Here is an 18498-nt window from a genome sequence, read left to right as displayed (position 1 = left end):
CTACATGGCCTCCTGCTCGTCGAACATCTCATTCCAAAATCATGGGCATTAATATGAAGTTGGTCCCCCCTTTGCTGTTGTAAGATCCTCCACTTTTCTGGGAAGGCTTTCCAATAGATGTTGGAACATTGCTAAAGGGACTTGCTTCTATTCAACCACAAGAGCATTAGTGAGGTCAGGCACTGATGTTGGGCGATTAGGCCTGGCTCTTAGTCGGCGTTCCAATTCATCCCAAAGGTGTTCAATCAAATCAAATCACATACACATGTTTAGCAGATGTTATTGTGGGTGTAGCGAAATGCTTGTGCTTCTAGATCCGACAGTGCTAACAAGTATATCTAACATCTAACAGATATCTAACAAGTAATATGTAACAATTTCACAACATATACCCAATACACACAAATCTAAGTAAGGAATGAATTAAGAATATATGCATATATACAGTACCAGTCAAAAGTTTGGACACACCTACTCATTCCAGGGTTTTTCTTTATTTGTGCTATTTTCTACGTTGTAGAATAATAGAGAAGACATCAAACTATGAAATAACACATATGGAATCAAGTAGTAACCAAAAAAGTGTTAACCTCTTAAGGATCTGACCTTTTTTTTCAATTTTTGCCAAAAATGACATACCCAAATCTAACTGCCTGTAGCTCAGGACCTGAAGCAAGGATATGCATATTCTTGATACTATTTGAAAGGAAACACTTAGAAATTTGTGGAAATGTGAAATTAATGTAGGAGAATATAACATATTAGATCTGGTAAAAGATAATACAAACAAAAAAATGTGCATTTTCTATTGTTTATTTAGATCCATCATCTTTGAAATGCAAGAGAAAGGCCACAATATAATATTGCAGTTTAGGCGCAATTTAGATTTTAGCCATCAGATGGCAGTAGTGGGTGTGCAACATTTCAGATTGATCCAGTGAAGCATTGCAATACTGGACTGTATTTTCGACATAAAGTCGAAAAATACAACAGAAAATATATATACAGTGTGTGCAAATGTAGCAAGTTATGGAGGTAAGGCAATAAATAGGCTATAATGCAAAATAATTACAATTAGTATTAACACTGGAATGATAGATGTGCAAGAGATAATGTGCAAATAGAGATACTGGGGTGCAAATGAGCAAAATAAATAACAATATGGGGATGAGGTAGTTGGGTGGGCTAATTTCAGATGGGCTGTGTACAGATGCAGCGATCGGTAAGCTGCTCTGACAACTGACGCTTAAAGTTAGTGAGGGAGATAAGAGTCTCCAGCTTCAGAGATTTTTGCAATTCGTTCCAGTCATTGGCAGCAGAGAACTGGAAGGAATGGCGGCCAATGGAGGTGTTGGCTTTGGGGATGACCAGTGAGATATACCTGCTGGAGCGCATACTACGGGTGGGTGTTGCTATGGTGACCAATGAGCTAAGATAAGGCAGGGATTTGCCTAGCAGTGACTTATAGATGACCAGGAGCCAGTGGGTTTGACGACGAACATGTAATGAGGACCAGCCAACAAGAGCGCACAGGTCACAGTGGTGGGTAGTGTATGGGGCTTTGGAGACAAAACGGATGGCACTGTGATAGACTACATCCAATTTGCTGAGTAGAGTTTTGGAGGCTATTTTGTAAATGACATCGCTGAAGTCAAGGATCGGTAGGATAGTCAGTTTTACGAGGGCATGTTTGGCAGCATGAGTGAAAGAGGCTTTGTTGCGAAATAGGAAGCCGATTCTAGATTTAACTTTGGATTGGAGATTCTTAATGTGAGTCTGGAAGGAGAGTTTACAGTCTAACCAGACACCTAGGTATTTGTAGTTGTCCACATACTCTAGGTCAGACCCGTCGAGAGTTGTGATTCTAGTCGGGTGGGCGGGTGCCAGCAGCGTTTGATTGAAGAGCATGCATTTAGTTTTACTAGTGTTTAAGAGCAGTTGGAGGCTACTGAAGGAGTGTTGTATGGCATTGAAGCTCGTTTGGAGGTTTGTTAACACAGTGTCCAATGAAGGGCCAGATGTATACAAAATGGTGTCGTCTGCGTAGAGGTGGATCTGAGAGTCACCAGCAGCAAGAGCGACAGCAATGATATACACAGAGAAAAGAGTCGGCCCAAGAATTGAACACTGTGGCACCCCCATAGAGACTGCCATAGGTCTAGACAACAGGCCCTCCGATTTGACACATTGAACTCTATCTGAGACGTAGTTGGTGAACCAGGTTAGGCAGTCATTTGAGAAACCAAGGCTATTTAGTCTGCCAATAAGAATGCGGTGGTTGACAGAGTCGAAAGCCTTGGCCAGGTCGATGAAGATGGCTGCACAGTACTGTCTATTATCGATCGCGATTATAATATCGTTTAGGACCTTGAGCGTGGCTGAGGTGCACCCATGACCAGCTCGGAAACCGGATTGCATAGCGGAGAAGGTACGGTGGGATTCGAAATGGTCGGTGATCTGTTTGTTAACTTGGCTTTCAAAAACTTTCGAAAGGCAGGCCAGGATTGATATACAGTGGGGAAAAAAAGTATTTAGTCAGCCACCAATTGTGCAAGTTCTCCCACTTAAAAAGATGAGAGAGGCCTGTAATTTTCATCATAGGTACACGTCAACTATGACAGACAAAATGAGAAAAAAAAATCCAGAAAATCACATTGTAGGATTTTTAATGAATTTATTGGCATATGATGGTGGAAAATAAGTATTTGGTCACCTACAAACAAGCAAGATTTCTGGCTCTCACAGACCTGTAACCTCTTCTTTAAGAGGCTCCTCTGTCCTCCACTCGTTACCTGTATTAATGGCACCTGTTTGAACTTGTTATCAGTATAAAAGACACCTGTCCACAACCTCAAACAGTCACACTCCAAACTCCACTATGGTCAAGACCAAAGAGCTGTCAAAGGACACCAGAAGCAAAATTGTAGACCTGCACCAGGCTGGGAAGACTGAATCTGCAATAGGTAAGCAGCTTGGTTTGAAGAAATCAACTGTGGGAGCAATTATTAGGAAATGGAAGACATACAAGACCACTGATAATCTCCCTCGATCTGGTGCTCCACGCAAGATCTCACCCCGTGGGGTCAAAATGATCACAAGAACGGTGAGCAAAAATCCCAGAACCACACGGGGGGACCTAGTGAATGACCTGCAGAGTGCTGGGACCAAAGTAACAAAGCCTACCATCAGTAACACACTACTCCGCCAGGGACTCAAATCCTGCATTGCCAGACGTGTCCCCCTGCTTAAGCCAGTACATGTCCAGGCCCGTCTGAAGTTTGCTAGAGTGCATTTGGATGATCCAGAAGAGGATTGGGAGAATGTCATATGGTCAGATGAAACCAAAATATAACTTTTTGGTAAAAACTAAACTCATCGTGTTTGGAGGACAAAGAATGCTGAGTTGCATCCAAAGAACACCATACCTACTGTGAAGCATGGGGGTGGAAACTTCATGCTTTGGGGCTGTTTTTCTGCAAAGGGACCAGGACGACTGATCCGTGTAAAGGAAAGAATGAATGGGGCCATGTATCGTGAGATTTTGAGTGAAAACCTCCTTCCATCAGCAAGGGCATTGAAGATGAAACGTGGCTGGGTCTTTTAGCATGACAATGATCCCAAACACACCTCCCGGGCAACGAAGGAGTGGCTTCGTAAGAAGCATTTCAAGGTCCTGGAGTGGCCTAGCCAGTCTCCAGATCTCAACCCCATAGAAAATCTTTGGAGGGAGTTGAAAGTCTGTGTTGCCCAGCGACAGCCCCAAAACATCACTGCTCTAGAGGAGATCTGCATGGAGGAATGGGCCAAAATACCAGCAACAGTGTGTGAAAACCTTGTGAAGACTTACAGAAAACGTTTGACCTGTGTCATTGCCAACAAGGGGTATATAACAAAGTATTTAGAAACTTTTGTTATTGACCAAATACTTATTTTCCACCATAATTTGCAAATAAATTCATAAGAAATCCTACAATGTGATTTTCTGGATTATTTTTTCTCAATTTGTCTGTCATAGTTGACGTGTACCTATGATGAAAATTACAGGCCTCTCTCATCTTTTTAAGTGGGAGAACTTGCACAATTGTTGGCTGACTAAATACTTTTTTCCCCCACTGTAGGTCTGTAACAGTTTGGACCTAGAGTGTCACGCCCTTTGAAGAGGGGGATGACCGCGGCAGCTTTCCAATCTCTGGGGATCTCAGATGTTACGAAAGAGAGATTGAACAGGCTAGTAATAGGGGTTGCGACAATTTCGGCAGCTCTTTCAGAACATCAGCTGTCTGAATTTGTGTGAAGGAGAAGCGGGGGGGGGGCATGGGCAAGTTGCAGCGGAGGGTGCAGAGCTGGTGGCCGGGGTAGTGGTATCCAGCTGGAAAGCATGGCCAGCCGTAGGAAAATGCTTGTGGAAATTCTCGATGATTATAGATTTATCGGATGGTGATAGTGTTTCCTAGCCTCAGTGCAGTGGGCAGCTGGGAGGAGGTGCTCTTATTCTCCATGGACTTTACAGTGTCCCAAAACTTTTTGGAGTTAATGCTACAGGATGCAAATTTCTGTTTGAAAAAGTTAGCCTTTGCTTTCCTAACTGCTTATGTATATTGGTTCCTGACTTCCCTGAAAAGTTGCATATCACGGGGCCTATTTGATGCTAATGCAGTGCGCCACAGGATGTTTTTGTGCTGGTCAAGGGCAGTCAACTCTGAGGAGAACAGGGGCCATATCTGTTCTTAGTTCTGTATTTTTTTAATGGGGCATGTTTATTTAAGATTGAGAGGAAATTACTTTTAAAGAACAACCAGGCATCCTCTACTGACGGAATGAGATCTATATCCATCCAGGATACCTGGGCCAGGTCAATTAGGAAGGCCTGCTCGCTAAAGTGTTTTAGGGAGCTTTTCACAGTCATGAGGGCTGGTCGTTTGACCGTGGACCCATTACGGACGCAGGCAATAAGGCAGTGATCGCTGAGATCCTGGTTGAAGACAGCGGAGGTGTATTTAGAGGGTAAGTTAGTCAGGATGATATCTATGAGGGTACCCATGTTTACGGATTTAGGGTTGTACCTGATAGGTTCGTTGATAATTTGTGTGAGATTGAGGGCATCTAGTTTGGATTGTAGGACGGCCAGGGTGTTAAGCATATCCCAATTTAGGTCACCAAGCACTACGAGCAATGAGGATAAATGGTGGGCAATCAATTCACATATGGTGTCCAGGGCACAGCTTGGGGCTGAGGGGGGTCTGTAGCAAGCGGCAACAGTGAGAGACTTATTTCTGGAAAGGTGGATTTTTAGAAGTAGAAGCTCAAACTGTTTGGGCACAGACCTGGATAGTATGATAGAGCTCTGCAGGCTATCTCTACAGTAGATTGCATCTCCACCCCTTTTGGCAGTTCTATCGAGACAGAAAATGTTGTAGTTGGGGATGGACATTTCAGAATTTTTGGTGGCCTTCCTAAGCCAGGATTCAGACACTACTAGAACATCAGGGTAGGCGGAGTGTGCTAACGTAGTGAATAACTCAAACTTAGGAAGTAGAATTCTGATGTTAACGTGAAGAAAACCAAGGCTTTTATGGTTACAGAAGTCAACAAATGATAGCTCCTGGGGAGTAGGAGTGATACTGGGGGCTGCAGGGCCTGGGTTAGCCTCTACATCACCAGAGGAACAGAGGAGGACTAGAATAATGATACGGCTAAAGGATTTAAGAACTGGTCTTCTAGTGCGTTGGGTACAGAGAATAAAAGCGGCAGATTTCCGGGCTTTGTAGAAAAGATTCAGGGCATTATGTACAGACAAGGATATGGAAGGATATGAGTACAGTGGAGGTAAACCTAAGTGTTGGGTAACAATAAAAGATATAGCATCACTGGAGGCACCGATAGAGCTGGTCTCGGCGTGTATGGGGGGTGGAACAAAGGAACTATTTGAGGCAGTTTGAGAGGGACATGGGGTTCTACAGTGAAATTGTATAATAGGAACTAACTGGAACAGCAATAGGCAAGGCATATTGACATGGGAGAGAGGCATAAAGCAATCACAGGTGTTATTAGAGAGAGCTAAGACAACAACTGGTAATGGCGATAAAGTTTGGGCTGAGGCTAAACAGAATAAACAGGACAGGGTACCGTGTAAAGGAACAGTCCAGCAGGCATCAGCTGTGCAGCTGAGTGATCATAAGGTCCAGTGAACAGCAGTTCAAATTGGTGCTTCAGCACAGCGAGAAGGAAGCACGGTTGTAGTTTGTGTGTGCTAGCGGGCCGGGGCTAGCAGATGGATCTTTGTGGTCGTCGCAACGGGTAAACTGTTGAAACCACTGACGATTACATCGGCAAACCAGTCGTGATGGATCGGCAGGGCTCCGTGTCGACTCTAGGAGGTCCCGTCCGGTTGACAGAGAGGTAGATAGCCGGGAGATCTGCTTGACTCAAGGCTAGCTCAAGGCTGATTAGCTAACAACAACGTTCATTTGGTTGGAGCTAGCTAGTTGTGATTATCCAGTGTTAAAGGTCCAGTGATTCCGGCAGAAAATCCGATAGGTTCTGGGTCGATAACTCGCTGTGCAGACAGTGCAGACTGGCCGATAACAGTCCAGACTAGAGCTGGCTGGTAGGTAGTGCAGGACATGGACAATGGAGAAAAAGCCGCTAACGGTGGCTAATAGCAAGTAGCTAGTTAGCTGGTTAGCTGGCTACTCCCGTCCGGTAGACAAAGAGGTAGATAGCCGGGGCTAGCTCAAGGCTCAAGGCTAACTGGTGCTACGAGGGCACACCTGTTAATTGAAATGCATTCCAGGTGACTAGCTCATGAAGCTGGTTGAGATAATGCCAAGAGTGTGCAAAGCTGTCATCAAGGCAATGGGTGGCTATTTTGAAGAATCTCAATTATAAAATATATTTTGATTTGTTTAACACTTTTTTGGTTACTACATGATTCCATATGTATTATTTCATAGTTTTGATGTCTTCACTATTATTCTACAATGTAGAAAATAGTAAAAATAAAACCCTTGAATGAGTAGGTGTGTCCAAACTTTGACTGGTACTGTACAAATATGGACGAGCGATGTCAAAGCGGCATGGAATAAGATACAGTAGAATAGTATAGAATACAGTATATACACATTAGATGAGTAATGCAAAATATGTAAACATTATTAAAGTGGCTAGTGTTCCATTTCTTAAAGTGGCCAGTGATTTCTAGTCTATGTCTATAGGCAGCAGCCTCTAATGTGCTAATGATGGCTGTTTAACAGTCTGATGGCCTTGAGATATAAGCTGTTTTTCAGTCTCTCGGTCCCAGCTTTGATGCACCTGTGCTGACCTCACCTTCTGGATGATAGCGGGGTGAACAGGCAGTGGCTCGGGTGGTTGATGTCCTTGATTATATTTTTGTCCTTCCTGTGACATCAGGTGCTGTAGGTGTCCTGGAGTGCGGGTAGTTTGCCCCTGTTAATACGTTGGGCAGACCGCCCCACCCTCTGGAGAGCCTTGCAGTTGTGGGCGGTGCAGTTGCCGTACAAGGCGGTTATACAGCCCGACAGGATGCTCTCAATTGTGCATCTGTAAAAGCTTGTGAAGGTTTTAGGTGCCAAGACACATTTCTTTAGCCTCCTTGAGGTTGAAGAGGCTCTGTTGCGCCTTTTTCACCACATTGTCTGTGTGGGTGGTCCATTTCAGTTTGTCAGTGATGTGTATGCCAAGGAACTTGAAGCTTACCACCTTCTCCACTGTGGTCCCGTCGATGTGGATAGGGGGGTGCACCCTCTGCTGTTTCCTGAAGTCCACGATCATCTCCTTTGTTTTGTTGACGTTGAGTGAGAGGTTATTTTCCTGGCACCACATTCCCAAAGACCTCACCTCCTCCCTGTAGGCTTTCTCGTCATTGTTGGTTATCAAGCCAACTACTGTTGTCTGCAAAGTTGATGATTGAGTTGGAGACGTGCTTGGCCACGCAATCATGGGTGAACAGGGAGTACGGGCAGAGCACGCACCCTTGTGGGGCCCCAGTGTTTAGGATCAGCGAAGTGGAGGTGTTGTTTCCTGCCTTTACCACCCGGGGGCTGCCTGTCAGGAAGTCCAGGACCCAGTTGCACAGGGCGGGGTTCAGACCAAGGGCCTCAAACTTAATGATGAGCTTGGAGGGTACTATGGTGTTTAATGATGAGCTGTAGTCAATGAACAGCATTCTAACGTAGGTATTCCTTTTGTCCAGATGGGATAGGGCAGTGTGCAGAGTGATGGCGATTGCATCGTCTGTGGATCTATTGGGGCGTTAAGCAATTTGAAGTGGGTCTAGGATGGCAGGTAAGGTAGAGGTGATATGATCCTTGACTAGTCAATGGGGTTGAGGTCAGGGCTCTGTGGAGGCCAGTCAAGTTTTCCACATCGTTCTCGACAAACCATTTCTGTATGGACTTCGCTTCGTCCACGGGGACATTGTCATATTGAAACAGGAAAGGGCCTTCCCCAAACTGTTGGCACAAAGATGGAAGTACAGAATCGTCTATAATGTCATTGTATGCTGTAGCATTAAGATTTCAATTCACTGGAACTAAGGGGCCTAGCCCGAACCATGAAAAACAGCCACAGACCATTATTCATCCTCCACCAAACTTTACAGTTGGCACTATGTACTGGGGTTGGTAGTGTTCTCCTGGCATCTGCCAAACCCAGATTTGTCCGTCCGACTGCCAGATGGTGAAACGTGATTCATAATTTCCACTGCTCCAGAGTCCAATGGTGACGAGCTTTCCACCACTCCAGCCGAATTTTGGCATTGCGCATGGTGATCTTAGGCTTGTGTGCGGCTGCTCGGTCATGGAAACCCACATCATGAAGCTCCCGACTAACAGTTATTGTGCTGACGTTGCTTCCAGAGGCAGTTTGGAACTCGGTAGTGAGTGTTGCAACGAGGACAGACTATTTGTACGCGTTATGTGCTTCAACACTCACTGTTCTGTGAGCTTGTGTGGGCTACCACTTCGCGGCTGAGCCGTTGTTGCTCCTAGACGTTTCCATTTCACAATAACAGCACTTACTCCATTTAATCCAGACAGCACACCAGATAGAGTGGGGAAAAAAAGTATTTAGTCAGCCACCAATTGTGCAAATTCTCCCACTTAAAAAGATGAGAGAGGCCTGTAATTTTCATCATAGGTACACGTCAACTATGACAGACAAATTACCTGTCCACAACCTCAAACAGTCACACTCCAAACTCCACTATGGCCAAGACCAAAGAGCTGTCAAAGGACACCAGAAACAAAATTGTAGACCAGCACCAGGCTGGGAAGACTGAATCTGCAATAGGGAAGCAGCTTGGTTTGAAGAAATCAACTGTGGGAGCAATTATTAGGAAATGGAAGACATACAAGACCACTGATAATGTCCCTCGATCTGAGGCTCCACGCAAGATCACACTCCGTGGGGTCAAAATGATCACAAGAACGGTGAGCAAAAATCCCAGAACCACACGGGGGGACCTAGTGAATGACCTGCAGAGAGCTGGGACCAAAGTAACAAAGCCTACCATCAGTAACACACTACGCCGCCAGGGACTCAAATCCTGCAGTGCCAGACGTGTCCCCCTGCTTAAGCCAGTACATGTCCAGGCCCGTCTGAAGTTTGCTAGAGTGCATTTGGATGATCCAGAAGAGGATTGGGAGAATGTCATATGGTCAGATGAAACTAAAATAGAACTTTTTGGTAAAAACTCAACTCGTCGTGTTTGGAGGACAAAGAATGCTGAGTTGCATCCAAAGAACACCATACCTACTGTGAAGCATGGGGGTGGAAACATCATGCTTTGGGGCTGTTTTTCTGCAAAGCGACCAGGACGACTGATCCGTGTATAGGAAAGAATGAATGGGGCCATGTATCGTGATATTTTGAGTGAAAACCTCCTTCCATCAGCAAGGGCATTGAAGATGAAACATGGCTGGGTCTTTCAGCATGACAATGATCCCAAACACACCGCCCGGGCAACGAAGGAGTGGCTTCGTAAGAAGCATTTCAAGGTCCTGGAGTGGCCTAGCCAGTCTCCAGATCTCAACCCCATAGAAAATCTTTGGAGGGAGTTGAAAATCTGTGTTGCCCAGCGACAGCCCCAAAACATCACTGCTCTAGAGGAGATCTGCATGGAGGAATGGGCCAAAATACCAGCAACAGTGTGTGAAAACCTTGTGAAGACTTACAGAAAACGTTTGACCTGTGTCATTGCCAACAAAGGGTATATAACAAAGTATTGAGAAACTTTTGTTATTGACCAAATACTTATTTTTCACCATAATTTGCAAATAAATTCATAAAAAATCCTACAATGTGATTTTCTGGATTTTTTTCCTCATTTTGTCTGTCATAGCTGACGTGTACCTATGATGAAAATTACAGGCCTCTCTCATCTTTTTAAGTGGGAGAACATGCACAATTGGTGGCTGACTAAATACTTTTTTCCCCACTGTATGTATATTATTTTACTTCTCTAGGGGTATAATTATTTTCTGGAGAACCTTATTTGATTGATTTTTACCGTACATTCTTTCACTCTTTATGCGATATACACTGCAGTGAACACTGGAAGAAGAATTGTCACTGAATTACCACAGTGAATTATTTTAATGTTTGTTTATGTGTCAATTAATCCCATAAGGCATGGGTTGCCAATTGGCGATTTGACACGAAAATAATATGTCATTCATACAGTTGAACATGGCAGCTCTAGCAGGGCAGACATTTGACGAACTGACTTGTTGGAAAGGTGGCATCCTATGACGGTGCCACGTTGAAAGTCACTGAGCTCTTCAGTACAGGCAATTCTACTGCCAATGTTTGTCTATTGATATTGCATGGCTGTGTGCTCAATTTTATACACCTGTCAGCAATGGGTGTGGCTGAAATAGCCAAATCCACTAATATGAAGGAGTGTAACTTTTGAGGCTGAGCAACACAGGTCTGAAGTCAATTTGACCAGCAATTTGACCTTGGCCTACTTAACTTTTGAACAGTGTGTCCTAGAAACAAGACATTTTCTGTACAGGAATGGTGCTACCATTCTGATCACGTATATTATGCTCAGAGGCTGAGCAACACTGATTTGAAGTCAATTTGAAGTCAACGTGACCATGACCTTTGGCCTTGACTTTTGTGCTAGAGACAAATGGTCTTCTGTGCAGTAAAGATCTATACATTATGATCACAAGGATATAAGTATGCTTTCCCTGTGATGTTCAGAGGCCGACGGATAGTGGTCAAAAGTTTGGCTAAAAATAGGCTAAACATTTCATAAAATGCAATCATTTGATTGATTTATGGATTTGGTACAGTATTCTTTTGAACAGTTGGGTTTATCAACTCAAGGGGAAAAGCATATGAAAGAGGACATTCTCTGCTACTGGAACATACATTTGTGGAAGTTATAATCATATATTTATGTACTTAACTGGTCAAATTGTCCGAGAACATAAACGGTGAAGGCCGAATTGAACATACGTACCAATCAAACGTTTGGACACACCTACTCATTCAAGGGTTTTTCTTTATTTTTACTATTTTCTACATTGTAGAATAATAGTGAAGACATCAACACTATGAAATAACACATATGGAATCATGTAGTAACCAAAAAAGTGTTAAACAAATCAAAATGTTTTATATTTGAGATTCTTCAAAGTAGCCACCTTTTGCCTTCATGACAGCTTTACACACTCTTGGCATTCTCTCAACCAGCTTCATGAGGTAGTCACCTGGAATTGATTTCAATTAACAGGTGTGCCTTGTTAAAAGCTAATTTGTGGAATTTCTTTCCTTCTTAATGTGTTTGAGACAATCAGTTGTGTTGCGTCAAGGTAGAAGGGGTATACAGAAGATAGGCCTATTTGGTAAAAGACCAAGTCCATATTATGGCAAGAACAGCTCAAATAATCAAAGAGAAACGACAGTCCATCATTACTTTAAGACATGAAGGTCAGTCAATCCGGAAAATTTCAAGAACTTTGAAAGTTTCTTCAAGTGCAGTCGCAAAAACCATGAAGCTCTAAGATGAAACTGGCTCTCATGAGGACCGCCACAGGAAAGGATGCCTCTGCTGCAGAGGATAAATTCATAAGAGTTACCAGCCTCAGAAATTGCAGCAACTGTTCAGAGGGGACTGTGTAAATCAGGCCTTCATAGTCGAATTGCTGCAAAGAAACCACTACTAAAGGACACCAATAAGAAGAAGAGACTTGATTGGGCCAAGAAACATGAGCAATGGACATTAGACTGGTGGAAATATGTCCTTTGGTCTGTTGAGTCAAAATTTCAGATCTTTGGTTCCAACCGCCATGTCTTTGTGAGACGCAGAGTAGGTGAACGGATGATCTCCGCATGTGTGGTTCACATCATGAAGCATGGAGGAGTTTGTGTGATGGTGCTTTGTTGGTGACACTGTCAGTGATTTATTTAGAATTCAAGGCACACTTAACCAGCATGGCTACCACAGCATTCTGCAGCGATACGCCATCCCATCTGGTTTGCGCTTAGTGGGACTATCATTTGTTTTTCAACAGGACAATGACCCAAAACACACCTCCAGGCTGTGTAAGGGTTATTTTACCAAGAAGGAGAGTGATGGAGTGCTGCATCAGATGACCTGGCCTCAACCCAATTGAGATGGTTTGGGATGAGTTGGACCACAGAGTGAAGGAAAAGCAGCCAGCAAGTGCTCAGCATATGTGGGAACGACTTTTGGAAAAGCATTCCTCATGAAGCTGGTTGAAAGAATGTGCAAAAGTGTCATCAAGGCAAAGTGTTGCTACTTTGAAGAACCAAAAATATAAAATATATTTTGATTTGTTTAACAATTTTTTCGTTGCTACATGATTCCATATGTGTTATTTCATAGTTTTGATGTCTTCACTATTATTCTACAATGTAGAAAATAATACAAATAAAGTAAAACCCTTGAATGAGTAGGTATGTCCAAAACTTTGACTGGTACTGCAGGAAGGGTTAAGTTGAATGAATTCTGTTTTTTCTCTGGCAAGGATGAAATGGAATTAGTGTGTTAAAGGATAGTTAATGTTATAAAGATTACAGAAGTGGATCTTGGTGTGTAAGGTGGTAAGGTGTCAGGTGTGATGTTAAGTGTAACAGTGACACTACAAGGTTTGGTTAATCAGTTAAAGGGAATTCTTGGTTTACCATTCTCATTTGCTCAGTCCATTTACACCAGATATACTCACATACACATATATGTATACTGTGTAATAATGGGCCTATAATGGGAATAAAATACATTAGGATCCTTATGACCAAATTCACTGAGATGACATTCCCCCATGTGTAGGTAACAGAGATGTCTTGCTTGTGTCGTAATGTATTACTTCCTCTAATCCCACATGAATAAATACTAAAGTGTATACTATTGTACCAATACTATAGTATCCACTGTAGTGTTTTTGCTGAATTTGCTTTAGTTTAAAACACTACAGTGAAAACTGTGGTATACCGTAGCATTTACAGTTTACTATAGTATACATACTGTAGTAAAATAAAGAGTAGTATGTACTATAGGTATTACTGTAGTGTTTTTGCAGACTCTAGTATACTGTAGTATTTATTGTAGTGTTTTTGTCGACTGTAGTATACTGTAGTATTTACTGTCGTTTTTTGGGGGACCGTATTATTTACTAAAGTGTTTTAGTTTTATTATCTTTGAATAATAATAGAAGTGGGGTGCACATTTTTCATAACCTATAGGTAGGTAGGACTGGGTTCAGCACTTCTGCTCTTTTCTATAACCTGTAGGGAACACAATATATGGTCTATAGCATGTAGATTTCTCAGTTACGGGTGGCACAAATTGGGATATGGAGGAGGGGAATGGGCTGGCTATATGCAAATGAAATACTGTAGTATTTACTGTAGTAAAACAAATGTAGTGTTTTAGCGGACTGTAGTGTTTTTGCGGATATTTCTGTAGTGTTTACTACAGTGTTTTTTTGTGGATAATAACTATTTACTATAGTATTCTACAGTATACTACAGTTTACTACAGAATTCTATATTAAGTACTGAAGTATTCTACAGCAAACTGTAGTATGTCTTATGTGGAATGCAAGTCTGTTCTCAGTAGCCTATGGGAAATGTCTTGTTTTGGCAAGGATTACAAAGGCAGGACAAAGACAATACATTGCCACCAATCCCTTTTGATAATGAGAGGAACATTAACACTCTCAGTAATTTAGCTGCTCACTCCATTAGCTGCCAATGACCCATGTGACAATCACTAGATGTTTATGTGGGGCTGCGCATGCTTAGTCCAAAGCTATGGGAAGAATCAATGCTTTGATAGAATCTAGGAGTGACTTTAGAGGTAATTACATAAATTACAGGGAATACAATTGTTTTGTGGTTTTGAAAGTGGTAGGTTGTAGAAGCTAAAGACTCATCTTTATGTGTGTGTGTCCCCAGGTGAAAGCCAGCGATGCTGACATGGGCACTAATAGGGAAATCGACTACAGCCTGCACCAGGCCTCCGATGCCATCCAGAGACTGCTGCACATCGACATCTCCACAGGCATCATATACGTCAAGGGCCTGGTGGACCGAGAGGAGGAGAACTTCCTCAAATTATTCGTGATAGCCAAGGACCGCGGCCCCAACTCCAAGAGCTCCAAAGTCCTGGTGACCATAAACATCAAAGACCAGAATGACAACGCACCCTCCATCGAGATCCGCGGTATCGGCCTAGTCAACCACCAAGACGGCGTGGCCAACATCTCTGAGGACATGCCCATCGGCACGCCCGTGGCACTGGTGCAGGTGTCGGACCGCGACGAAGGGGAAAACGCAATGGTCACCTGCGTGGTGGCTGGGGAAGTCCCCTTTCGATTGCGGCCCGCCAGCGAGTCAGCCAACGACCGCAAGAGGAAGTACTTCCTGCAGACAACGACCCTGCTGGACTATGAGCGCACCAAGGACTACAGGATTGAGATAGTAGCAGTGGACTCTGGAAACCCCGCTTTGTCCAGCACCAACTCCCTGAAGGTGCAAGTCACCGACATGAATGACAATGCACCTGTCTTCTCCCCCACCCTGTTCGAGGTGGATTTTGCAGAGGAGAACAAGCCAGGCGATAAGGTCCTGGATGTGTTGGCCACGGACGCGGACAGTGCCGCCAACGCAAAGCTGACTTACAGCATCATCATGGATTCGGCCACTAAGGGTCTCTTTGAGATCGACCCCAAAACGGGAGAGGTGCGCGTGAGGAACACGCTGGACCGTGAGCACAGGGAGCACTACGAGTTCCACGTGGCGGCGGCCGATATGGGCACGCCTAGGCTGAGGGGGACGGCCACGGTGGTGGTCAAGGTGCTGGACCGTAACGACAACGACCCCAAGTTCATGTTGAGTGGCTACAGCTTCTCCGTCTTGGAGAACATGCTTCCGCTCAGCCCCGTCGGCATGGTGACGGTCATCGACGCAGATAAGGGCGAGAACGCCAGGGTGCAGCTATCGGTGGAGCCTGACAACGGCCAGTTTTTCATCCAGAACGGCACAGGCACTATCCTCTCCAGCATCTCCTTCGACCGCGAGAAGAAGAGCACCTACACTTTCCGCCTCAAGGCTATTGATGCCGGTGACCCTCCCAGGTCCTCTTACGTGAGCGTGACTATCAACGTCTTGGATGAGAACGATAACGCCCCCTACGTCACCAAGCCCTCCAACTCCTCCTACAAGTTCCTCCCACCTCTCACCAACCCTGACACCAGCGTGGAAGTGGTAGAGGCCGAGGACATCGACACAGGACCCAACGCCGAGCTGGTCTTTAGCATCACCGGCGGGAACCCCTACGGACTCTTCCACATTTCCCCCAACAATGGAGAGATCACCCTGGCTCAGGAGTTCACCCGCAAGCACAATGGGCTCCACCGTCTGGTGGTGAAGGTGAGCGACAAAGGCAAGCACCCGTGCCACACCACCACCCTGGTCCACATCTTCATCAATGACACCATGGGGAACATCACACTGATCGAGTCTCTGGTGGGTCACAGCCTCTACACCCCTCTGGACAGAGACATTGCCGGGGACCCCAACTACGCGCTGGCCCAGCGCAGCAACATCCTGTGCGGCAGTCTGGCGGGCATCGCCGGAGTAATTCTGGTCATTGTGGTGGTGGTGGTAATCCGCCATCGCCTGCAGAAGGACACCAAGAGTGGCTACCAAGCAGGCAAAAAGGAGAGTAAGGACCTGTACACTCCCAAAGCAGGGCCCATGAATGGCAAGGGCAAAAAGAGCAAGAAGGGCAAGGCGCACAAGCCCGCCAAGTCAGTGGAGGAGGACAAGGAGGCCAGCCTCCAGAAGGGCCTCAAGTTCAACCTTATAAATGATAATGTCAATGACAGTCCCCGGATCCACCTGCCCCTCAACTACCCCCCGGGTAGCCCCGACCTGGGCAGACACTACCGCTCCAACTCCCCTCTGCCCTCCATCCAGCTGCAGCCCCAGTCCCCCTCCGCCTCCATGAAGCACCAAGCCGTTCAGGACCTACCTGCCACCAACACCTTTGTGGGCACGGGTGACAACAACTCTACAGGCTCTGATCAGTATTCTGATTACAGCTACAAGGCCAACCCGCCAAAATACAGCAGCAAACAGGTAGGCGACTACTTCGTAAACATGGCAGGGTACAACAGGAACATTATGTAGACCAACAAGGTTTGGTAGACATTGACTGAGATCTGCTTCCAAAGTTACACTGATCACTCTTTCTCTCACAGCGACCATGGCATTACCTTTCCCCATTTAGGGAAGGCTTGCCTTTTCATCTCTCTTGTTTATTTATATTTTTTGTTATGTTTGTCATTAATTTTTTTCCACTTTAAAATGGACTCACTACACTTTAACACTAAGAAAGAAATATATTTTTTTTATTACATTTTATCGCACCTTTTCTGGAGGGGGGGTAAATGAAGGAGCTTATGTTGTTTTTTATTGTTTTTATTTTACAAGAGGCATATCTTTGATTGGGGACCTACACTGCCCCACACAGAGTCAATCCGTATATTTGAATGTGTTTGGAGAAATAATTTGGTTTTAAAGACCTTCTTTATGGCAGGATTCTATTTCCCTTCACACTGAGTTTGTTCAATTGAGTTTGACAAAGAGCAAATGTGAATTCCTCAGACATGTTTATTTTCTGTTGGCTACCATTGGAGAGTAACAGCTTGGCTTAACTGCTCTTTTCACTGGGTTCAAAACAATTAAGGCCACAGGAGGTTGGTGACACTTTAATTGGGGAGGACGGGCTTGTGGTAATGGCTGGTGCGGAATTGGTGGAATGGTATCAAATACATCAAACACATGGTTTGATGCCATTCCATTTGTCCGTTCCAGTCATTATTATGAGCCGTCCTCCCCTCAGCAGCCTCCACTGACTAAGGCCGTTCAGCAAAAGGTAGAGAGCCAAGGGGGAAGAAGGGAGAGGGGGAAGGGGAAGGACAAAAAGAAGAGCACACTTAACGACAAGGGAAGTTCCTTTCAGACCCCTCGTCTTATTTTGAACTCTGCCACTGCACATCCTCAGGCCATTGAAATATGACTTTAATTAGTCCCTCTTCATTTACTGGGGCTTAAGTAAATTCTTTGCACAGAATAACAACAGGTCATTCAGGCCCACTCGTCTGTACACAGAGAGTGCCTTGCTTTATTTAATGTACATACAGTGGGGAGAACAAGTATTTGATACACTGCCAATTTTGCAGGTTTTCCTACTTACAAAGCATGTAGAGGTCTGTAATTTGTATCATAGTTACACTTCAACTGTGAGAGAAGGAATCTAAAACAAAAATCCAGAAAATGACATTGTATGATTTTTAAGTAATTCATTTGCATTTTATTGCATAACATACAGTGGGGAAAAAAAGTATGTAGTCAGCCACCAATTGTGCAAGTTCTCCCACTTAAAAAGATGAGAGAGGCCTGTAATTTTCATTTTAAAAAATCCAGAAAATCACATTGTAGGATCTTTTATGAATTTATTTGAAAATAAGTATTTGGTCAATAACAAAAGTTTCTCAATACTTTGTTATATACCCTTTGTTGGCAATGACACAGGTCAAACTTTTTCTGTAAGTCTTCACAAGGTTTTCACACACTGTTGCTGGTATTTTGGCCCATTCCTCCATGCAGATCTCCTCTAGAGCAGTGATGTTTTGGGGCTGTCGCTGGGCAACACGGACTTTCAACTCCCTCCAAAGATTTTCTATGGGGTTGAGATCTGGAGACTGGCTAGGCCACTCCAGGACCTTGAAATGCTTCTTACGAAGCCACTCCTTCGTTGCCCGGGTGGTGTGTTTGGGATCATTGTCATGCTGAAAGACCAAGCCACGTTTCATATTCAATGCCCTTGCTGATGGAAGGAGGTTTTCACTCAAAATCTCACGATACATGGCCCCATTCATTCTTTCCTTTACACGGATCAGTCGTCCTGGTCCCTTTGCAGAAAAACAGCCCCAA

At 44.4% G+C, this 18498-nt stretch overlaps 1 protein-coding gene across 5 annotated transcripts in view; it reads left to right on the top strand.

Annotated features, from left to right (window-relative positions):
• The window catches only part of LOC311105137 (protocadherin-1-like), a 450002-nt gene that overhangs the window by 22457 nt on the left and 409047 nt on the right, over positions 1-18498 (top strand). For all 5 annotated transcript variants that reach the window (XM_084147163.1, XM_084147166.1, XM_084147165.1 and 2 more), the window contains exon 3: positions 14452-16638. In XM_084147163.1, coding sequence (XP_084003289.1) covers positions 14452-16638 — 2187 coding nt within the window. The remainder of the gene's footprint in view (positions 1-14451; positions 16639-18498) is intronic.

Source organism: Coregonus lavaretus, assembly GCF_964263955.1.
Source record: "Coregonus lavaretus genome assembly, chromosome: 29".
Taxonomy (NCBI): domain Eukaryota; kingdom Metazoa; phylum Chordata; class Actinopteri; order Salmoniformes; family Salmonidae; genus Coregonus; species Coregonus lavaretus.
The sequence above is the reverse complement of the archived record's forward strand: the minus strand, read 5'-3'. Positions and strand labels throughout refer to the sequence as shown.